At 57.0% G+C, this 23,304-nt stretch overlaps 1 protein-coding gene across 2 annotated transcripts in view; it reads left to right on the plus strand.

The window, feature by feature from the left end:
• The first annotated feature begins 1,197 nt into the window (after positions 1-1,197).
• AHCYL1 (adenosylhomocysteinase like 1) overlaps positions 1,198-23,304 on the plus strand; it is a 25,763-nt gene continuing 3,656 nt past the window's right edge. Inside the window, exons 1-12 of one of the 2 annotated variants that reach the window (XM_027909205.1) lie at positions 1,198-1,433; positions 14,889-15,000; positions 15,745-15,888; positions 16,522-16,622; positions 17,466-17,568; positions 18,431-18,525; positions 19,946-20,052; positions 20,139-20,255; positions 20,408-20,471; positions 21,854-21,942; positions 22,440-22,510; positions 23,166-23,260. In XM_027909205.1, the coding sequence (XP_027765006.1) occupies positions 1,329-1,433; positions 14,889-15,000; positions 15,745-15,888; positions 16,522-16,622; positions 17,466-17,568; positions 18,431-18,525; positions 19,946-20,052; positions 20,139-20,255; positions 20,408-20,471; positions 21,854-21,942; positions 22,440-22,510; positions 23,166-23,260 (1,203 nt within the window). In that variant the 5' untranslated portion in view covers positions 1,198-1,328. The remainder of the gene's footprint in view (positions 1,434-14,888; positions 15,001-15,744; positions 15,889-16,521; positions 16,623-17,465; positions 17,569-18,430; positions 18,526-19,945; positions 20,053-20,138; positions 20,256-20,407; positions 20,472-21,853; positions 21,943-22,439; positions 22,511-23,165; positions 23,261-23,304) is intronic. The other variant, XM_027909204.1, reaches the window with a different exon arrangement.

A 23,304-nucleotide genomic window follows, 5' to 3' on the forward strand; every position in this document is an offset into this window, starting at 1 on the left:
TAACATTAAATAAATAATAAAATTAATTCGTATAACTAGCTTCTACATTTAAATATGTTATATAAAATTATTTAATAATTTATATAATTTTTACATTTTGTATACAACCAATAAATGTAAACATGTGTAACTAATATTTTAATTTAAACATTGCTATAAATTATTATATACGCAATTATTATATAATTTACTCAATTAGTACATTCAATTGATCGTTAATTATTAAAATTAATTTACTTATTTTATAAATCCACATACACACTTAATTTATATATTTATATTTAATTTAATTCCTATAATACTTTATAAAAACCCAAATTATTTAATTTATATAGTAATTACATATTAATAAACTATGTTGATATAATTTCTTTTAAAATTCTATTATAATTTTATTTTATTTATATAATTTAATAACTATTATTATACATATTAGGTATGTATTTATGCATATAATTATAGTATACATAACTATATTATACATTATATATGTAGCAGACAATTATAGTATTTCTATTTTATGCTGTATAGAGTATATATATACTAATATGTAATACATGTTATATGTCGTAATATATATTATATGTTATTATATATGATATATACAATATTTAATACATGATTATAGATTATAGATTATAGATGAGTAATATATACCTATGTATACATATATAATAGATGAGTTATATTATACTATATTTTATTTTAATAAATGTAATATATAACCATACATATTAAATATAAATATGTTATATACGAATAGAGAAATATATTATAAATAATAAATATATATTATATAAATTAATATATAACGTTTAATTATACAATTTATATATAAATTTAATTAATAGAATAATTCTATTTAATTCCAATTCGGCCCGAGAATATTTTTATGACCACGCCCCCAACCCTGACCACGCCCCCACATCTGACCGCGCCCCAATTCTGACCACGCCCCCACCTCTGACCACGCCCCCATTCTGACCACGCCCCCGTCCACTCCTCTCCCTCCCCTCCCCGCTCCGCCAGGGGGCGCCACCTTCCCCGCCCGCTCCTCCCGCCGGCGCCGCGCGGCCTCACCTGCCCGGCGGGTGCGCGGTGACGTCAGCGCGCGGTGACGTCAGGCGGCCCCGCCCCCGGCGCGGCGGCCGCAGTCCCGCCGCAGCCCCCGGAGCGGAGGGACCGGAGGGGACCGTGAGGGGACCGGAGGGGTCTGAGGGACCGGAGAGCCCTGAGGGACCGTGAGGGGTCTGAGGGACCGCGAGGGACCCGCCGGCACACGCCGCCCGTAGCCCGCCCCCGCGCTCCCACGGCCCCGCCGCGCCACCATGTCGGTGCCGGAGCCCGCCGGCGGCGAGGAGAAGCAGGCCAAGGAGGTGGAGGACGCCGAGAAGTATTCCTTCATGGCCACCGTCACCAAGGCACCCAAGAAGGTAGCGGGGGCGGCGGGCACGGACAGGGGCAGCGGGGGGGGAGGCCCCGGGTGGTGGGAACAGCCCCCGTTCTGGGGAGGGCAGACCCCCGGTGATGGGGGAGAAGCCCCCGGCGGTGGGGAGTGTACTGGGAAAGCCAGAACTGGTCCAGTTTGGGGTAACTGGGAAGGGTGGGCTGTGCCCCTTCAGTGGAGGGGATGGGCACTGGTACCAGTGAGGGGGGCTGGCCGGGTCTGGGGGCAGCAGGTACGAGCTGGGAGGGGGGGCAGAGGTGCCCAGCGGGGCTGCTGGCCCAGTTTGGGGTGGGAGGGGAGGGCTTGGGTACTGGGGACAGAGGGGTCTGTGCTAGGGGTGAGGGGAGGGCTGGTTTGGGGGGGCTCTGGGGGGCACAGAGGGGGGCTCGGCTGTGCCACAGGGGGGTGTGGGGACAGGGTGACCCCAGGAAGGGTCGGGGGTCCCTGTGTGGGACTGTGGGGTGACAGGGACGCAGCAGGGGAGCCATTCAATGGGACGAGCCCTGGGATCTGCTGTGGGTCACTGGGAAGGGCAGCACCGGGAGTTGGGGGGCTTGGACTTATTTTGGGACGGGGGGGGTGTTGAGGGTGTAGGTGGGAGCAGGTTTGTGCTTGGGAAGAGGCTGCTGGTGCTGGACCCTTCCATCCATGAAGGCCTGGAAGGAGCTCCGGGCTCTTCAGTCCTTTCCTCCCCAAACCTCCCCAATCCCGGTGCTGCTCCCGTGGGATGCACGGGTGGCACTGAGGGTGGGCAGGACCCCCCCGACCCCGGCCCCGGTAACCCCCTCTGAGGAAGGGGGAGCGCTCCCAGCCCTGTGCTCCGGGCTCAGGGGTGAATTCCCAGTGTTCCAGAAGGCAGCTCCGTGCTGGGATCCATGTTGGGATCCGCCGTGCTGAGCATCGCGTTCCCCTCGGGGCTGTGACAGCCTGGGAGTGGTGGGGGAATGGCAGGGAGTGGGAACATCCTCCCCCTCTGTGGGAATCTGCTCCAGGTGGGCTCAGGGAGCTCTGCCCCTCGGGGAAGGTCGGCTGGGTTGGAAGCACCTCCTCACTCAGGGAGTTGGAGGCTCCTGTTTATCCGGGATGTGGACGTAGCCCGGAGGAAGGAGCAGAGGAATGTGGAGCTGGGATCTTGTCTCTTCCGAGCTCAGGGACTGTTTGTACCTTTTCATAACCCTCATCTTTGTCAGAGTGAGGGGACAGCAAACTGCTCACCCCAGAGCATCCAGGGAGCCAAAGCAGCTGAAAAGGAACCGATCAGCACCCTCAGAGGCAAAGTCTGTGGTGTCTGAGGGGTGGGAGGTGTTGTGTCCCCCCCAGATTCGCAGCTGGTTGTTCAGGGTGAGGAGCCCCGTCAGCTTTTCCTGGCCGGCTGAGGACGTTGGAGGTGCCCAGAGCGACACCCGACATTTGAGCTGATAACATCAGCGGGCAGAGAGGGCTGTGCTTGGCCACAAATCGCTCGGGGCCACTGTTTTCCTTGCCTGGCTAATTCCTGCGAAGAGCTGGGGAAGGGCAGAGGCGTTGGCAGGAGGATGAAAGGCCGGGGCAGGAGAATTTTGCCCTCCTGAGATAAGCTGAGTGCCCCCAGCTCGGCTCCTGGAACAGCAAGCGCAATTAAACCATTAAAAGCTCCTTTCTGCTTCCACCAAAAGTGACTTTTGTGTCAGAGGCTGGTGGAGATGGTGGGGAGAGATGACTCCCAGCATGGGGAGCAGCTGGAGCAGCTCCCTCCCGGCTGTTTGGGGCTCCCTGAGCGTGGCCAGTGCGCTCTGCGGGCAGGGTGGGAATGTGGCCAAGCTCGGGGCAGGCTCCCTCTCTCCCTGTGAATGGCTTTTCAGAGGAGCCTTAACTTGTGCTGGAGCTCAGGGAAAGAGCCAGTTTGGGCACTGGGAGCTGGGGGAGCGCTTTGGATTCAGCTGGAAGCTGTGGAGGAGCTCCTTGTTGGGGTACCCGGAGCTGGGATCCAGCCCCAAGGGATTGCTGACGTCTCCCTCTGTCAGGAACTTGTTTGAGGTGTGAAGCAGCAGGAGGTAAGAGATTAAATATGATCATCCCCAGGGTGAAGCAGGAGCCAGCGCAGTGCAGGTGAAAGGAGGGGTGGGGGTGGGTTTCCTCCCAAAATTTGGGATTGCCTGGCTCTTCCAGAGCTCCCCTTTTCCCCGCAGTTCCTGGGGATTGGGCTGTCACAGCCTGCTGGGAGCAGGGTTGTCCTTTGGGGGTCTGCAGGCAGGGGTGGGTGATGCTGAGCTTCCCAGCTGGGGAAGGCTGGGAATGCTGGGGGGCTGGATGGGGCTGGGGGAGCTCGAGGGCAGGCCCTGCCCCTCCCCATCCCCGTGTGCCGTCCCTGCTGCAGCTGGGCATCTGCTCCCATGCCTCCCTGCAGACTGCAGGTGCCCTTGGCAGCACTGGCTCTCCCAAGCCGTGCCAGTGGAGCCCTAAATCCCTGGGCAGGCCGAGCCGTGGGTGTCCTGGGGCGGGAAGGACGAGCTGTGGGAAGGACGTGGCTGTGGCAGAGCAGGGGGCACTCGGGGCTGTCCCTGTCACCTCCCCGTGCTGTGTCCTCACCCCCCGGGCTCCCCCACCCTGGGCAATCCTGCAGGGCCGTGGAAGGGGCTCTGGGGAGGTGAGTGGGGTGGTCCCTGTGCCCCGGGGGGGGGTGTGGGGGGCACGGTGTCCCTGCGGATGTCCCTGCACCGCTCCCGCTCCGGAGGGATCCCCCGCGGAGCCGTGGCAGGGAATGCTAATGCTCAGCGCCGCAGCTCTGCGGTGCCAGCCGGGCACTGCCTGCCTGGGAGGGAGCGGGGCAAGGCTGGCCAGGGGGGGATGGAGCCCCTGGGCAGGGCTGGGTGTCCCCTCTGGAGCCTCAGGCCCGGAGCCGCTGACTTTGCTGCATCCCAACTCGTCTTTTTTCTGCCCCGTTTTGCTCCGTCCCGACTCGTCTCAGCTCCTGCAGCTCAGCCAGGCCAGGGGATAATAAACCCACCTTCCCCCTGGGCCTGCCAGGGGGACGGGACTCTCCTTGTTTGTCCTGACAGAGCTCCCAGAGCCGCTCGTTTTTCCTCTCCCTTTTATTCCATTCCTTAGTCTGGGTGTCCATAAATCCTCTGGGCCTTTGTGAGCCTGTCTGGGGTCGTGGCCACCACCTCCTGTCCTGGCTGTTCCACGGGCTCCACACACCCAGCTCTCCTTGATCCCTGCCCAAAAATCCTCACTTCCTCGGCTCCTTTGCTCCGTCCCTGCAGTTTTTCCCTTCTCAGGATGAGGTGCTGGGGTTGGGATGAGTTGGACAGCTCATCCTCCTTCCTGTGGATAACCTGGGATGGGTCTGGCCTTCCCTGGGGTGCAGGAAAACCCTAAAGAATGAAGGTGTTGCTGTGTTAGAAGGTGCCAGGCTGAGCTGGTGGCAGCCTGACCCAGAGCAGAGCAGGAGGGTGTTTGGGATAGAGGGGATTTCCTGGGGTTGGCAGCAGCCAGACCCCCGCCTGTGCTGTGGCACACGACAGGAATGCTCTGTTTTTCTCTCCCAAGTTGTTTTTGGGTCCTTCCTGTCGCTCTAGGTGTTTTGGGGGGGGTCTCTCCTGGCTGTCCAGAGGGGAGATTTGTCCCAGTGACCAGCACTGCTGCAAGGCCAGAAGGTGCTTCACTAATTGTTGAGCCAAGAGAGCAGGACACAAGGACATTCTGGGGGGTTTTGATGGGCACAAACCACCTTCAAAAAGCATGGGAATCGTGCTGCTGGCAGGAGCCTGGTGTTTTCCTGAGCCTGGCATTTTGGGGGAGCTCTGTCTGTGCTGGGGACCAGCCCCCCACAACAATTCCTTGGGGACCTGAACAGTTTCCAACCCATGCAGGTTATGGAGTGTCTGCGCTCCTTGTTAGGGGTTGAAACTCGGGTTTTTTTGGCTTTTTTTGCTCTGAAAAGCAGGTTCTCAAGGTTCAGGTTGGAGTTGCTCCTTTGCAGGGGGGGGCATTGTGCCCGTGTTGCTCCTCTGAGGGGTCGGTGGGTGCCTCATCCCGGCTGCTGGAGCAGGGAAGGGCTGGGATTTCAGGGATGTTGGCCGTGGTTTGGTCGCCTTTGCAAAGGGCTCCTGCTGTGTTTCCTGCTGAGCCCTTTGGTCAGAGCTGCTTATCTGGAGCCTCTGGCTCACCTTCACTCAGCACGTGGTGGTGACATTCCAGGTGAATGTCCCACGACCTGCTGGTGGCCTCGTGTGGAGGAACCTGTGCCAAAACTTCTCCCTCAGTGGATCAAAAGGAGGGGCTGGGAGCAGGGTCAGGGAGTCCCACCAAGGACTGACCTCTCAGCAGGCTCTGTGGAGCTTCTTCTCAGGGCGCTTGACAATTCCAGGGCTTGTCCCCCACCTTGGCAGGGCTGGAATCTGCTCTGCACTGTCCCCCTCTGCTCACATCAGCTCCATGCCATTGTAAACCTTGGGAATGGCTGCTCTGGAGCTCTCTTCCAAGGAGAAAGCTGCCATACTTTGGGAATGCTTTGGGTTGGAATGGACCTGAGGGCTCATCCAGTCCCACCCCCTGCCACGGGCAGGGACACCTTCCACTGGCCCAGGCTGCTCCAACCTGGCCTTGGACACTCTCAGGGATGGGGCAGCCACAGCTTCTCCGGGCAAGCTGTGCCAGGGCCTGCCAGGGCAGAATTTGGGGTGGTTTTTTTTTGGCTCTGTGCCCCTGGGAAAGCTGAGGAAGCTGTTCCTGCCTTGGGGAAGCCGCCCCTGCCTGGGCTGTGACTGCTCATTACACTGGGGGATCAATACGGTGGCCTTGGCAACGAGCTCATTGCTGCTGCAGAGCCTGTTTGCTCCAGGTTGGTGACAGCCAAGGGACGGAGGTGGCCGAGGACAGGATGTTCCAGCTCCTCCAACAGCCTCCATTGTCCCGGGGTGAGCCCTCGGGAGGTGGGAGCAGCTTCCCCTTGGCTGCCCCCACGCCCCAGGGCAGGCTGGCAGCACCCATTCCTGCCGGGAATCAGGGGCTGGCATTGGGGTGGGGGCTCTGGGAGCCTGGATTTGGGAACTGGCATTTGGGAATTGGCATTTGGGTGGGGACTCTGAGAGCCTGCATTTGGGAGCCTGCATTTGGGAATTGGCATTTGGGAACCTACATTTGGGAACTGTCATTTGGGAATCTGCATTTGGGAACTGGCATTTGGTGGGGACTCTGAGAGCCTGGATTGGGGAATTGTCATTTGGGAGCCTGGATTTAGGAACCTGCATTTGGGAATTGGCATTTGGGAGCCTGCATTTGGGAACTGGCATTTGGGAACTGGCATTTGGGAACTGGCATTTGGGAACTGGCATTTGGGAATTGGCATTTGGGAATTGGCATTTGGGTGGGAGCTCTGAGAACCTGCATTTGGGAATTGGCATTTGGGAATTTGGGAACTGGCATTTGGGTGGGGGCTCCGGGATGGGAGCCTGGTTTATCTCCAAGGTGTGGGTGGAGGGAATGGCTCCTCCCAGCCTGGAAAAGGAGGGTCCTGGGGCTCTGCCTTCCCGAAATTCGTGTTTTGCTTTCCTCCTTCCAGCTGGCCCCGGGGCTGAGGTTCAACCTGTGTGGCTGCTGTTTTCTGTCCCTCCTCCTTTCCCCTCCCAGCGGGGAGTCCCGGATTTCACACATTCCTGCTCTGTGGGGAGAGTTTTGTGTCCAACCTGGGCATGTTTTGGAGCGGGAACATCTGGCTGGTCCTTGTTGACCTTGGAGCCATCAGCTCTGACAGGCAGCACAGCTCCTCCTGCATCAACCAGCCCCTTCTCCAGGCATTCTCCGAGCTCACCATCCCCAAGGAGAGAATTTTGTGCCCCTCTCGCCTCATTTAAAAGGAAGGGGCTCCGTGGAATCAGCCCTGTGGGGCAGGAAGGGGTTGGCTTTGCTCCCAGGGGCCAGGAGGGTGGTGTTTGTCCATCCTGGTGGTGATTCCTCGGATTCCTGAGGGAGGGAACAGCCTGAGGTTTCTCCTGCTTTGCCTCCAAGTGGATGCATCAAAATCCAAGCCATTTCCAGGGCTGAAAATAGTCTGTTGATAAAGAGGAGTGGGCAGCTCTGGTGGGAACACCCCTGTGAGGGGTCAGGGCAGGAGCAGGATGGATTCCCACTTTTCCAAAACAGGCTGTTCCTATTTCCTTGCTGATCCTGCTGGATGTTTCCCCCTTTAATGGAGCATCTGCTGAGGGAAGCTGAGAGTAGCTGGACCCTCTCCCTGGTGGGATTTGCTCTTTTGGTCCCTGGAAAGGCCAAAAGAGGTCTTGGAATGCTGGGATTTGACAGGCAGCTCGTGGGGAGGGCAATTCCTCCCCCAAAGCACAGGGGCTGCTTTAGGGATTCTGGAGGAGGGGGTTTGGGGTCTGCAGTTTGGGGTTTGCCGTGGCCCAACCTCCCTTCGACCCACGTGGAGCAGCTGCAGGAGCCCCCTGGCAGCACTTCCCAGTGTTCCCCTGGTCTCCCACAGCTGTGCTGGGAGAGGAGTTATTTCTAATTAGTTTAAAACTCGATGCTAATTAGAGCTGATTTCCCCTCTCAGCTCTGACACACAAACACATTTCTGTGGGATTCCAGCTCCGCAGCTGCCAGTCCTTGGATTGCCCCACAAGCTGCTGGAAGGGAATTTCACCCCCAGCCATGGAATAATGGAATAGTTTGGGTGGAAAGGGACCTTAAATCCCATCCAGTTCCACCCCTGCCGTGGGCTGGGACACCTTCCACTAGCCCAGGTTGCTCCAAGCCCCATCCAACCTGGCCATGGGCACTTCCAGGGATGGGGCATCCCCTGGGAAATCCAGTCCAGGGCCTCCCCACCTCCCAGTATCCCATCCAACCCTGCCCTGTGGCAGTGGGAAGCCATTCCCTGTGTCCTGTCCATGCAGCACTCCCAGCGTGGTAACTCCAGTTAACACCAGTTATCCCAAACCCTCACTGGGCCCCGGGGATGAATCCAGAGGGGAGAAATCTGGGATGTTGTGAGACCAGCTGCTGTTTGGCTGATCTCCCTGGATACTTCAGGAGCTCCCCCTGTATTCCAGGCTTCATCCCTCTCCATTAAAGCCAGGCCCGAGCCTTTGCCTCCATTCCTGCAGTCCAGGGACTGGATCCCTTATCTGCTGGTGGGAATCTTTTCCCTCTGCTCCTGCTGGATCCCACCTTTGACCTCCAGGTGTTCACAGGGCAGGAGTTGTTCCCTGGAGTTATTCCCAGTTACTGTTTAACACTCAAGATCTCACCTCTTTTCTCGAATCCCTCCTTCTGTTCATTTTCCCTTTTCCTGGCATTTACGGTGATTCCCACCATGACTGGTGTGATTTCCAGCCTGTTAACCCTTGGAGTGGATCCATTTCTTTCCAGGGGTTTCTTTTTCCTTTGGGATTTGTGTGGAAGTCCTTAATTCTCCTCTTGGACTCACAGAAACTTGGTTTGTTTTGTGTTTTTTTTTTCCCCTCAACCAGCCCTTCCCTGGCCCTGGAGGAGGGAGGTTGGGATCAGGGCTTGGCCACTTTGCTTTGCCAGGAACCTCCGTGTCCTTCCATTTCCTTGTGGGGAGCGCTGGAAAGGTTTCCAGGTGGAGCCTTGGCTGCGATTCCCGCTCAGGGAGCGTGCCAGGCAGGCAGGGAGAGCGACCTGCCCTGGGAGAGCCCTCTGGAGGGAGGGGGTGCAGATCCAGGAGCGCTGAATCCCACCCTGGCCGTGCTTCCCTTCCCTGCGTTCTCTGAACACAACGCTCGAGATTTCCCCTCGAGAACCACCAGGAGAAAGTTCTGCTGTGCCTGGAGCAGAAGCAGCTCCTGCTCTGAGGGCTGTGCCCCTTCCAGCTCTGCCCAGCCTGTGGAGGGCCAGGAGATGCCTGCTGGGCACCCATCCTGCTCCTCCTGCATCCCTGTGGAATGCTGGGGCTGGAGATGTGGGTGCTGCCCATGAGACCCTCCCTGTCTTGCCCTGGCCCTGGGCTCCACCTGGGAATCCTTTGCTGCTGGGCTGGGCTGGTGTGAACTGGGAATGTGGCGCTTCTTCCATGGCTGGGCTGCAGCCCCCTGGGAATTCCTGCAGCCTTTTGTCATCCAGGTGTGTCCTGGCTCGCTTGGAAGTGGGAAAAGGGGATGGTTTGAGTCCCTCGACCCAATCCCCCTCGAACTCCTCCCCTTGGCAACGGTTTGGGGCTGAGGATGAGGTGGGAGCCTTATTGATCCTGCTCCCCCATCCCTCCACTCTGAGTTCCTGCTTTTTTCCTTCCCATCCATCCTGGATCCTGCTGGGATCCAGGAACACCCTCCAGGCTGGGTAAGCCCTCAGGAGAGGAACCCTAAAAACCTGCCCTGTCTGCCTTGCTGTTCCCACCCCAAAAATCCAGGGGGGTCGTGGAGCAGGAGCCGTGTCTTTCTGTGTGTCCCCTGTTCCCAGCCCCATCCCGTGGGAAAAGGGGCTGGCTCTTCCAGCCTGGAAACAGGACAGAGGGGACCTGAGGGGACAGGGCAGCTCCAAACAAACCCAGCGCCCTGGCACAGCCCCGGCGGGACCGGAGCCAACCCTGGGGCTGGCACGGGGAACACGCACCGCGAGCTGGGCTGGCCTCAGCCCCTCATCCAAGGGGGAAAACAGGGCAGGAATGTCCTCTTTTCCTCTGGTTGGGAGGTGTGGGAGCCCGTGGGAACATCCTGGAAGGGTCTGTGCCCTCCCTTGGGGAGGTGGCACAAGGGAACCTGTTCCACTCCTCCGTTTGAGCTGGAAAGGAGGGAATTACTGATTATCTGGGTTTTTTTTTTTCCCCCCTCTGCTGATGGGACTGAAGAGCCCCCGAGGTGCCTCCTTCCTGCAAATAAGTGGATTAAAACAAACTTGTCCTTTAGAGACCCGGCTCCTTCTTGGGAAAACCACAGCATTCCCCGGAGGAAAAGGTCCTTCTGCAGATAAGAAATCCTTGGAACCCGAAACCTGGAGGTGCCCTGGCCGTGCAAAACCCAGCCCTGGTCTGAGTGCTGCGGGGCTGGGGAGGAGGAGGATGCTCATTGGAGCCGTGGAACATTCCTAGTCTGGCTGAATTCCCAGGAATGACAGAGAAACGATGAACTTAAAAGACAGGTCACGCCAGGGAGCGCTGGGCACCCCCAGCTCTGCCCGGGGGGGGGGGGTTGTTTGGGAGGACAGATTAAACAAGGGGAACTGGCTGCTCTGAATAGTCTGGGGCCACGGGAGAGCTCCCAGGACTGTGGATCCTTCCGGGAGGGTGGGTTGGAGTCTCTCCCTGCCTTTCCAGGGGGTTGCTCTGCTCCTGTTTTGCTGTTTGTCCCCGTGCGGCTGGGCCGTGTCCTCATGTCCCTGGATGTGAAACTCCGGAGTCTGGAGGGGTTTGGGGGCTTCCTGCTGATCTTGGGTGACGTGGTGGGGGCTGCTACTTGTCCCCCCTTTCCCATTGTTATCCAGGACAGCAGGGGCTGGGAGGACACTTTTCCCCCCCCAGCTCCGGATGTGTCGATGCTCATGTTGTCCCCGGTTAAAAGTAACAACAATTAAAACCAGGGGTTGCTGAGGCAAACCTGGGGCTGGTGGGAGTAGAGCCTGGAGCTGCTCCTGGCACGTGTCCTTCCTCTGTGGAGCCTGTGCCTGGCTGAGCTGGGTCAGCTGGGAGCTGGTGGATGCTTTCCAAACCCTCCTTCCGCAACCTGCTGTGCCCCGGGGCTGCTCTGGGATGGGAGCAGGGATGTGGAGCACGGCAGAGGAGCTGCTCTGGGATGGGAGCAGGGATGTGGAGCACGGCAGAGGAGCTCAGCAGCCTCTCTGGAGCTGTCCTGAGAGCGTTAAAGTGATTTTTCAGGTGGAAGTGGGGCTGCTCCCCCATGAGAGGGACGTGCCGGCGGTGTCTGCAAATCCAGCTGCGTTTACAAATCCCTCTGGGGTTCGGAGCCAGAGGGTGGGACTTCCCTTACCCTGTCAGCTCTAAAAGCTGCTCTCTGGGCTGACTTACTGGGAGGGTCCTTGGGATCCTGGGGTTTTTGGGATCTGGGTGTGTGGACTTGGGAAGGTGCCCTGGAGGATGGCACGCCCAGCCGAGGGTGCCCGTCCACACCCGCAATCTGTGCCCTCCCTGTGCCGTAATCATTAACCAGCCCAGGCTGTGTGTGCTGGGGACACTCTGCTGCTGCTCCAGGGCTTTGCTCCCGTGGGATTCATCCATAAGAACCCTGGGAGAAGCTGGTTGCAGCTCCTTGTTCAGCTTCCCAGAGGTTTGGGATGCTCCAGACGAGGGGGTTGGTGTTGGGAGCATCCAGGGGGCCCTGGTGTTTCATCTGGGCCCTTTTTGGGATGTGGGGCTGTACCAGCAGATGCTCCCTCAGATCCAGCCCTGGAAGGGGTGAATTGAGCTGAAAACGAGTGGCTGTTGTAGGGAAGTGTTGGATCTGTGTGGGAATGGACACGGTGGCTCCAGCTTTCCCAAGGGATCGGAGCGTCCTCCTGGCTTGGAGGTGTGACTGGGAGCAGCAGTGCCCTGGGAGAACTCGGCAGGAGACAGTGGATCCCAGTGTTTTCCTACAGGACCACTCCCCAATCCCTGCTGTTCCAAGCCCATTTGGCTCCCCCCCCCCCCAGCCCCTTCTCCCCATCCTCCTCCTTTTCCGGGATAGCGATGCTGGAAACCCCTCTGGAAACCCCTCTGGAAACCCCTCAGTCTGTTCCTGCGCAGGGAAGTGGGTCCTGCCTCATTTTCCCTCCTCGGCCCAGAATTCCTGGGCCAAAAAAAAAAAAAAAAAAATATTTTCCTTGCTCTCCAAAGCCCCCCTCGTGCTCCACCCGCTCGGAGAAGCCGCTCCCGGCGGGACGAGGTTCGGGATGTGATTCCTGGCGGAGCTGCCTCCAGCTGGGAATGCTGCTGGTCCCAGTCCCGGTGACAGCCCAGGGATTAGGAGATTTTCTCTGCCTCCTTTAATGCAGCTGCAGCTCGGGGAGGGCTCCAGTCACGCACTCTGCTCCGGAGCCTTTCCCGACCTCCCTCTGCTCGGGAACATCCCGTGCTCCCAGGGCTTGGATGTGCCCCTGCTTGGTTGGACTCGGGACCTGCCTGTGGTGCTGGAGGGTAATTTTAGCCAGGGCAGATCTTGCTAAGCTGGGGAGTTGGGCTGAGCCTGGTAAAGCCCTGGCTGGGATTACGGGGGTGGTTTTGTAGCAGGGAGGTGTTTTCCTTTCCCCGTGGATTCGATCCCGCCATTCCCGTGTTTTCCACAGGGGCTGTCTCTCCTGCAGGGTGGGGCTGTGCCTCGCAGCTGGCTCAGCACCCACGCCTGCTGCTCTGAGGGGGTGAGGGAAGATCCATCATGTGGGAGGTTGTGGGATCAGGGAGCACGAGAACCCTCCATCCCCATCCTCTCCTTCCCAGCGCATCCCAAACTTTGCTCCGTGGGATCAGCCAGGCAGCCTGTTTCCCTGCAGGGAAGTGCCCTATCCCAGGATTCCCACATCCAGGACAGACAGACAGACAGACCGACCTGCACCCTGGGCTGGAGCACCCTGGGGTGTCTGTGCCTTGTCTCATTTTTCCCTCCTGGATTCACCTCTTCCCTGGAAACCTTTCCTGGAGCTGGAAGAAGTTCCCCTTCAAGCTGACCCTTGAGGCTGTTCCAGTGCTTTGTGGGTGTGGGTTTTGTTCCCTCTGGTGGGAAGGGATGGGGATCTTGTCCTGGAATTGCTGATATTTTTTCCGGAGTGCCCAGGAAGGACTGATCCAAGCAATACCATTCCCTGTTGGGAAACCTGGAGACGCTGCTGGTACCTGCCTGGAAGTGCTTCTGCCCCTCTCCTCCCTCCAGCTCCCCCATGGGAATGGGGGTTGTGGTGTCCTCTGGATCCTCCTTCTGCTCTCCATGGGAATGGGAGTTGTGAGACCCTCTGGATCCTTTCTCTGCTTTCCCGTGGGAATGGGGGTTGTGATTCCTTCTGGATCCTCCCTCTGCACCAAACTGCCTCGAGCAGCTGGGAAATGAAACCTCCAAACTCCATTTACCGTTCCCATTCCTTCCACGGATACAAGTGCAAGCAATTCCTGCCAGAATCCAGCTGGAATCTGCTGGGAAGTTCGATCTGGGAAGCAGATCCATGTCCAGGATGGAGGAGCGGGCTGGAAACCTCTCAGCAGGAGCACCCCTGGGAATGCCTGGGATGGTGGTCTGGGTGTGGTGATGGATCTGATCCGTGCTGGGCCATTCCTGGAGTCCCACATCATCATCCCGTGGATTCCATGCCCCTGTGTCCCCTCCCAGGGGAATCCCACACTGCTTTTGGCCCATCCTCTGGGATTCTGCAGGATCCACGGCTCCATTTCCCACCCCAAACAGCCCCGCTCAGATTCCTCCTTCCCTCAGTGGATCATCCCAACCAAACACTTGCATTCCTCTCCCTTCCAAGGCTGTTTCCCACATCAAAGCCTTCAGGGGGTTTTGGGGATGGCTGTGGCATGGGAAGCCCCTCCTGGAGGCCTCTCTGGGCTGTCCCTTCCCATCCTCTTTATTTCCCCAGGACTGCCCTCGAGGTCTCCTGGGTGGGGGTTGTCAATCCCACTCCTGCCGTGGTGTCTCATCCCCGTTCAGGTGGCAGGATTGAATCCTGGAGAGGCACAATCCGAGGGGAGAGGTCGCACCAGGGGGTCTCTCCTGCACTGCAGCATTCCAAGGAGGGGGCTCCAGGCTGGATTCCCGGGTGCTTTCCCTAATTCCCTTTTGCCTCCCTTGTCCTTCCCTGGCAGGACCTCACGTTGGGCGAGCGCAGCAGTTTTGGGTGATTTCCCCCTCTTTTAATTAACTTCAGTGTGATGATCCCCTGGAAGGTGCTGGAGCCTGGAGTTGCCTCTGGCCCAGAGAGGAAGGAGGGGTGGCTTTTTTTGGGGGGATGCTCTTCCAGTGGAAACATCTCCTGCCGAGGAGGGTGGGAGCCAACGCAATGTCAACTTCCCTTTGTTGAAATGTTCTCTCCTGCCGAGGTTTCAGTGTCACTTTTGGAAGGATGTGCCATGTTTTTAACCTGTGGGGTTGCTCTGCTCCCAGGGAGGACCCTGGATCTGCTGGGACCATCCCAGATTTCTTGCTGCTGCAGTTTTTTTTTGGGGCAGAAATCCGGCGGAATCGGGGCCGTGGATTTGGGTTGGACAAGCGTGACCCTTGAAGGAGCCTCCTGGAGCTGGGAATGGGTTAAAGGGGGATGTTCCTGGGTGCTCTTTACACACTTCAGGTGTTGTGTCAAATCTGCTTTAACCTTGAGGTTGGATCAGATGGCAGAGGGGCCAGGTCAGGGGGTGTGATTTTGGGATCTGCACCTTGTTGTGTTGGGTGACGGTGATTTGTGTGACTGGGGCAGCCCAGGTGGGCTGAAGGGATCCCATGGGCAGCCAGGGCAGGTGTCATGCCCTGAGGATCACCCCCCCTGATCCAGCACTTCTTCCCTTCGCTCCCAGCAAATCCAGTTTGCAGATGACATGCAGGAATTCACCAAATTCCCCACCAAGACGGGCCGGCGCTCCCTGTCCCGCTCCATCTCCCAGTCTTCCACCGACAGCTACAGCTCTGGTAGGTGCCAGCTCCTTGTCCCTGTGTGTCCCACATCCCAAATCCAGCCCTGGTGCTGCTGGGAATGTGCTGCTCACACCCCGTGGTGGGATCAGTGCTGCTCTTCGTGCATGGACACGGAGGGGGTGGTTCCCAAAGCTCAGGGAATCAAGTTGATTACTTGAGTAATCTACTATCAGTAAGTAATCAAGTTGATTACTTACTGATAACCCTGCTGTGGTAGAGAATAGGAGTGCAAAATTCCTTCGGGATGTTGGCATTCCTTAGGAGATTGGTAGTTTGAGCCACGAGGGAAAGCAGTCCCACTGGGCTCTGCTCAGCAGCCAGGGAGGGCAGGCTGGGATCCATCCTGCATCCCAAGGGGACAGCAGGGAGGGTGGACAGGCTGGGAGAGCTGGGAATGCTCAGCCTGGAGGAGAGAAAACTGCAGGGAGATCTTGGAGCCCCTTCTGGTGCCTAAAGGGGCTCCGGGAGAGCTGGAGAGGACAAGGGATGGAGGGACAGCACACAGGGAGTGGCTTCCCACTGCCAGGGTTAGATGGGATACTGGGAAGAAATCCTTCCTTGTGAGGGCGCTGAGGGGCTGGGATGGAATTCCCAGAGCAGCTGTGGCTGCCCCATCCCTGGGAGTGTCCAAGGCCAGGCTGGACACGGCTTGGAGCAACCTGGGCTAGTGGAAGGTGTCCCTGCCCGTGGCAGGGGTGGGCTGGGATGAGCTCTGAGGGTCTCTCCTCTCTGGTGCAGCTGCCTCATACACAGACAGCTCCGATGACGAGGTGTCCCCCCGGGAGAAGCAGCAAACCAACTCCAAGGGCAGCAGCAACTTCTGCGTGAAGAACATCAAGCAGGCCGAGTTCGGGCGCCGCGAGATCGAGATCGCCGAGCAGGGTACGGCCGGGACGTTGGGGTGGTGGCATCTGGGACAGCCCTGTGCCCTCTGCAGGCCAGGAGCTGAGCCCTGGGCATTCCCACTCCTGCTCCAGCCTTGGAGAGCCTGTTCTCTCCCCTCCAGATGGGTCGGGGAAGAGCTGGATGTGCCAGCAAGCGTTGGTGCCCTCCCACAGCCGTTTTCAAGCCCTTGCAGGGCTGGATTGTTTGGTGGCTCTGGGTGGACGAGGATCTTGGGACGTGTTTGGGAAGTGGGAGAGCCAAGCCCTTCCCATGAGGCTCGTGGGAAGCCGATTCCCATTTCCAGGGGGGTGATTGGGTGGCTCTGCTTTCCGGTTGGAAGCGGGAGATAACCCAGGCCCATTTGGAGCTGTGACTGTCCCTGTGACTGTCCCTGTGACTGTCCCTGTGACTGTCCCTGTGACTGTCCCTGGGTGCCTCCCCGGGGCACAGCAAGGCCCACACCTCTCTCCAAGTGACAAATGGCCCCGTGGTTTGGGCCTGCTCTGCACGGGCCAGGCACGGGGAGTTTCCTCCCGGGCTCCAGCACAGGAGGAGGGATCCTGGGAGAGCCCCAAACACGGGAGAGGAGCTCTGGCAGCTCCGGCATTAAACCCTCTCTTCCTTTTGCAGACATGTCTGCTCTGATTTCACTCAGGAAACGAGCCCAGGGGGAGAAGCCTTTGGCTGGAGCCAAAATCGTGGGCTGCACCCACATCACGGCCCAGACCGCGGTGAGTGCTGGGGTATGAGGGACAACACAAATCCTGTCACCAGGGAACGGCCTGGCCTTTCCCTGGGGAACAAAATCCCAGCCCTGGGAAAGGGATGAGGCACCTTCAGAACTCCAGTGACGTTTTGGGATGGTCCTGCTGCGGCGTTTCCCCAGGAGCTGAGCTGGGGTCGGTTCCTGTGCCTGTCACTGCTGCCCCAGGCCTTCCATGATCCCAGAGTATCCCTGATCCCTGGATATATCCCTGAGCCCAGGGGTATCCCCAGTCCCAGGGCTATCCCTGATCCCTGGATATCTCTGATCCCTGAATATCCCTGATCCCTGGGATATCCCTGATCCCTTGGGTATCCCTGATCCCTTGGGTATCCCTGATCTCTTGAGTATCCCTGATCCCAGGGGTATCCCTGAACCCTGGATATCCCTGATCCCTGGGATATCCCTGATCCCTTGGGTATCCCTGATCCCTTGAGTATCCTTGATCCCAGGGATATCCCTGAACCCTGGATATCCCTGATCCCTGGGGTATCCCTGATCCCTATATCCCTGATCCCTGTTTCCTCTGCAGGTGCTGATCGAGACGCTGTGTGCCCTGTGTACCCCTGATTCCTGGGGTCTCCCTGTATCCCTGGGGTATCCCTGCATCCCTGATCCTGATCCCTGTTTCCTCTACAGGTGCTGATCGAGACACTCTGTGCCCTGGGTATCCCTGTATCCCTGATCCCTATATCCCTGTATCCCTGTACCTCCAGGTGCTGATCGAGACACTGCGTGCCCTGGGTGCCCCTGATCCCTGTATCCCTGGGGTATTCCTGTATCCCTGATCCCTGTATCCCTGCATTTCCAGGTGCTGATCGAGACACTGTGTGCCCTGGGTGCCCAGTGCCGCTGGGCCGCCTGTAACATTTACTCCACGCAGAACGAGGTGGCAGCTGCCCTGGCAGAGGCTGGTGAGTGCTGGGGGTGCTTTGGGGGGACAATTTCTTGGGAATTTCCTCCTCAAGGTTTTTTGATTTTATGTTTATTTATCGAATTTGTTTTGGTTTGGTTTGGTTTCATTTAAGCCTAGCTTATTTTATTTATTATTTGTTTTTAATAAAATGTTTTATTTTTTATTATTTAGCTGAATCGTGTGTATTTTATTTATTTGTTTAAATATAATTTTTATTCACTTTTATCTTATTTGAAGTGTTTCCTTATCATTATTTATAATTTATAATTTATTTCACTTAAATTTTTATTAATAATTTATTTATTATTTTAATTGTTTCTTTTAATATTTTATTTCTTTTATATGTGTTTTAATAGTATTTTATTTATTAATTTTATTAATTTTATTTAATTTATACTATTTTTATTTAATTATTATCTATGATTTATTTTATTTTTATTCGTTAATTTTAATAAAATTTTTAATATAAAAATAATAGTAAAAATAATTTTAAAATAATTTATTTTTACTCAATTTATTTTTACCTTAACAATTATTCATTTATTTTTTAATAACATTTTTCATTTTACGCCTTTCCTCTCCTTTATTTCACGTCTCATTTATTTTATCCTTTGCTTACTTTTATCTCATTTATTTTATCTTTTTTTTTTTGTTTGTTTGTTTGTTTGTTCTTCTCATTCCACATTTATCTTTTAGGGAATTACTGTTTTCGGGGAGTGTCATTTCGGGAGGGACGGGCAGGTGTAAACGCTGTCCTTGGCACGGCCCTCGCTCCCGTGCCCGCGTTTTGCCGGAGCTGGCAGGGCAGGGCAGGGCTCTGCCAGGCCCAGGAGGTGCCAGGGATGCTCCTGTTCTTCCAGGGGTGGCCGTGTTCGCCTGGAAAGGGGAGTCGGAGGATGATTTCTGGTGGTGCATCGACCGCTGTGTCAACGTGGACGGCTGGCAGCCCAACATGGTGAGGGCTCCTCCTGCTCCTGCTCCTCCTGCTCCTCCTGCTCCTGCTCCTGCTCCTGCTCCTGCTGCTCCTGCTCCTGCTCCTCCTGCTCCTCCTGCTCCTGCTCCTGCTCCTCCTGCTCCTGCTCCTCCTGCTCCTCCTGCTCCTCCTGCTCCTCCTGCTCCTCCTCACCATTCCTGCGGTCCTGGGGCTGTCCTGCCATCCTGGGGGGCTTGCGAAACACAGCTGGAGATGGGCTGGGAACGGCCATGGGAGCTTCAGGAGCTGCAGGGACAATGTCCTGGTGTGGGATCAGCTCCTGGTGGAGCTGCAGGAACAATGTCCTGGTGTGGGATCAGCTCCTGGTGGAGCTGCAGGAACAATGTCCTGGTGTGGGATCAGCTCCTGGTGGAGCTGCAGGGACAATGTCCTGGGCTGGGATCAGCCCCTGGTGGAGCTGCAGGGACAATGTCTTGGTCTGGCACATCCCACTGACACAGGAACAGCTCCTGATGGAGCTGCAGAGATGATGTCCTGGGCTGGCACTTCCCAGCTCCTGAGGGAGCTGCAGAGACACTGGCACATCCCAACAGTGTGGGATCAGCTCCTGGTGGAGCTGCAGGGACACTGCCCTGGGCTGGGATCAGCTCCCGATGGAGCTGCAGGGATGATGCCCTTGGCTGGGATCAGCTCCTGATGGAGCTGCAGGGATGATGCCCTTGGCTGGGATCAACTCCTGGTGGAGCTGCAGGGACGATGCCCTGGGCTGGGATCAGCTCCTGGTGGAGCTGCAGGGACGATGCCCTGGGCTGGGATCAGCTCCTGGTGGAGCTGCAGGGACGATGCCCTGGGCTGGGATCAGCTCCTGGTGGAGCTGCAGGGACACTGCCCTGGGCTGGGATCAGCTCCTGGTGGAGCTGCAGGGATGATGCCCTGGGCTGGCACATCCTGATGACATGGGGACAGCTCCCAATGGAGCTGCTGTGATCCAAGAAACACGGGACCTCTTTCCCCCTGTGGGAGCTCTCCCAGCTCTCCCAGAGTCAGGGTCTGTCCTTTGCTGTGCCCGTGTCCCCCTCGGCCATGTGCCGTGTTCCCCAGGCCATGGCTGTGTCCATGGCAGCTCCCTCAGCCTCTCCTCTCCCGTTTGCTTCCAGGGTGGATGTTGTGTCGTGCTGAGCTCAGCCTGGTTAGTTAGTGCTGCCTGTGCTCACGTGTCCAGGCTGCAGAGCAGTAGGAGAGGCAGGAAATCCCATTAGGATCCAGCAGCTCCTGGCAGGGGTAAGGCAACCTCCGTGCTGGGAGGAGACCCCGAGTTGCAAGCAGGAGTCCTGGCCCTCCAGCAGTGCCTCAAGATGTTCTCCACCTCTTTTCCCCCCATCCTGTGCCCAGCCAGTGCTTTTCCTGGGTGGGAGGCCTGACTGCTCCGTGTTTTTCCCAGATCCTGGATGATGGTGGGGACCTGACCCACTGGGTTTACAAGAAATACCCCAGCGTGTTCAAGAAGATCCGGGGCATCGTGGAGGAGAGCGTGACTGGCGTGCACAGGTGGGGAATTCGGGAATGCTGATCCTTGGGGCCATCCCTCAGGGATCGCTGCTGCCTGCCCTGACCCCCCTGTGCCCCCTTGCCAGGCTGTACCAGCTCTCCAAGGCTGGCAAGTTGTGTGTCCCAGCCATGAACGTGAACGACTCGGTCACCAAGCAGAAGTTTGACAACCTGTACTGCTGCCGGGAGTCCATCCTGGACGGGTGAGTCCAGCTTTTCCCTCCTGGCACTTCCCCACGGGTGGGTTTGGCTCCTGGCTCCCCCCCTGAGCCCGGCTCAGGCTCTGCTTTGCCCTGCAGGCCCCAGTTCTGGGGGGCTGGGCTGATCCCAACACGGCTCTCTCTCTGTCCCCCAGCCTGAAGAGGACCACGGATGTGATGTTTGGAGGGAAGCAGGTGGTGGTTTGTGGCTATGGGGAGGTGAGTTCTGTGTGTTCAGCTCCCCTGAGCCCAGCACGTCCCTCCCTGCCAGGAGGAGTGGATCCAGCCTGGGCAGTGATTACCAGGGAAATCTCGCTGCAGATCAGGGCTCAGCTTTCCCAGTTTGCTGCAGATTAGCTGGAGCTGCACAGCTGACACTGCTGGGAACACTGGCCTGAGTCACAGCTCCCCACGGGGCTCCATCTGCTGTCCCTGGCCCCAGTTCAGCTCCAGCCTGGCTGTCACCGAGCAGGGACAGGCTGGGAATAATGTTCTGGCAGAGGGGGATCATCTCACAGGCTTGTCACTGATTCTGCCCTGGAACTGCAGGGAGCTGCCACCTTCCCTCCATCTGTGCGTGTCTGTGTGGGTGTTTGTCCTCCCACGCTGTGCAGGGCCTGGCAGGAGCTGCAGAGGCTCTTCCCAGCAGGAATTCTGCTCCCTGATTTATTGAGGCACCAGTGGAGCCCAGCTCTGCCCCACCAGGGCTCTGGGCTGGCCTCCAGGGGTTGTGCTGGGAGTTGTCTCCATGGCCTGTCCTGAGTTTTAGTGGACTTCAAAGCAGGGGAGTCGTGGAACCATGGAATCCTGGAATGGTTTGGGTTGGAAGGGACCTGAACGCTCACCCTGTTCCTGCCCTGGGCAGGGACACCTTCCACCAGCCCAGGTTGCTCCAATCCCCGTCCAGCCTGGCCTTGGACACTTCCAGGGATGGGGCAGCCACAGCTTCTCTGGGCAACCTGTGCCAGGGCCTTCCCACCCTCACAGCCAGGAATTCCTTCCCAATATCCCATCTAACCCTGCCCTCTGGCAGTGGGAAGCCATTCCCTGTGTCCTGTCCCTCCATCCCTTGTCCCAAATTCCATTCCAGCTCTCCTGGAGCCCCTTTAGGCCCTAGAAGGGACCCCAAGGTGTCCCTGGAGCCTTCTCTTCTCCAGGGCAACATTCCCAACTCTCCCAGCCTGGCTCCAGAGCAGAGGGGCTCCAGAATCCTGGAATCCCAGATTGGTTTGGGTGGGAAGGGACCTTAAAACTCATCCACTTCTACCCCCTGCCATGGGCAATGACACCTTCCACTATCCCAGATTGCTCCAAGCCCCATCCAACCTAGCCCTGGACACTTCCAGGGATGGGGCATCCTCTGGAAAATCCACCCCAGCCCCTCACAGGGAGGAATTTGCTCCCAGTATCCCACCCAATCCTGCCCTCTGGCAGTGAGAAGCTGGAAACCTTGACAGGGGGGGAGCTTGGCTCGTGTCAGCTGTGCCACTCTCCAGGTCCATCCTGAGCTGCCTCTGGCAGCGGGCAGAGGGTTGGGATGAGGATCTGGGATGGGTTGGGAAGGGGCTGTGGCCGTGCCCCCCTCACGCTGATCTCTGCAGGTGGGGAAGGGCTGCTGTGCTGCCCTCAAGGCCCTGGGGGCCATCGTGTACGTCACCGAGATCGACCCCATCTGCGCCCTCCAGGCCTGGTAAGGGGCTCCCTGCTGCCTGGGAGCGTCTCTCCAGCTGCTCTCCAGCCTCTTCCAAACCCTTCCCAGAGGCTGGAACGGAGCCAGGACGAGCTGGGGATCGTTTGGGGGAATAAACGCCTTGTTGGAGTGTGACGGGGTGGATTTTGGGGTGTGGGGGGGTCCCACACAGAAAGTGTTCCCTGGCTGGCCTGGGGAAGCTGTTCCTTTGGAAATAGAAGGGATTTCCAAAGGGTAAAACACTGGAATCAAGAGTGGGAGATATTTCCACAGCTGGTTGTTTTGGTAGGAGCTGTTGAGGGGTGTGAGGTGTTTGGAGGGGCAGCTCGAACATCCACTGCACACCCTTCCTCCTGCATCCACTGTTCCTGGGGGGGTGGACGATTCCCTGGCTGGGCAGGAGCAGTTTGGAGCTGTGGGGTTCCCTCCTGGCCCGGGGTGAGGAGGGAAGAGGCTTCTCCTGCTGGCTGTGATCCCTCTCTCCCTGTTTGTTCCAGCATGGATGGATTTCGGGTGGTGAAGCTGAGCGAAGTGATCCGTCAAGTGGATGTGGTCATCACCTGCACAGGTAGGGCTGGAGCAACCATTCCCAAGGGAATTCCCAAGGGAACTCCCAAGGACATTTTGCTGCCGTGTGCTCCTTATTTTCCAGGAGCAGTAGCTGGGCTTTGGAAAGAGCTTTTCCTCCTCCTCCTCCCTGCTCTGATATTTGGCCACGATCCCACGTGCCAGGGATGGAGGGACATCCCAGTGTCCTGAGGGGATTTGGGGGTCTCCTGGTTAATTCATGGGACAAAAGATCAAAGATTTGGGGTCTGCAGCTCTCATCTCTGCTCTGTATGAGCAGGGACAGGGCCCAGGGCAGGGCTGGAGCTGTGCCAGGGCAGGGCCAGGTTGGATCTCAGGGAAAGGTTCTTCCCCCAGGGAATGGTCACGGCCCCAAGGCTGCCAGAGCTCCAGGAGGGTTTGGGTAACACCCTCAGGGACAGGGTGGGATTTTGGGGTGTCCTGGGCAGGGCCGGGGGTGTCTGATCCCTGTGGGTCCCCTCCAGCTCAGCACATCCCACGACAACACTTGTCCCACCCGTTCCTCCGCTGTCCCAACCAGGAGCCTCGTCCTGGTGGGAAAGTTCATCAGGTGCTGCCCCAAGCTGAGCTCCTCCAGCTGGAGTTTCAGGGAGGGAGGGAGGATCCAGCAGGGTCGTTTTTCACTGTCCCTGCAGGGAACAAGAACGTGGTGACCCGGGAGCACCTGGACCGGATGAAGAACAGCTGCATCGTCTGCAACATGGGCCACTCCAACACCGAGATCGACGTGGTGAGTGCCGGCCCCTCGGGCTGTTCCCGCCCCTGCTCCTCCTC

Source organism: Empidonax traillii, unplaced genomic scaffold (genome assembly GCF_003031625.1).
Source record: "Empidonax traillii isolate 1590-97213 ecotype Southwest subspecies unplaced genomic scaffold, ASM303162v1 scaffold1986:size48237, whole genome shotgun sequence".
NCBI lineage: Eukaryota > Metazoa > Chordata > Aves > Passeriformes > Tyrannidae > Empidonax > Empidonax traillii.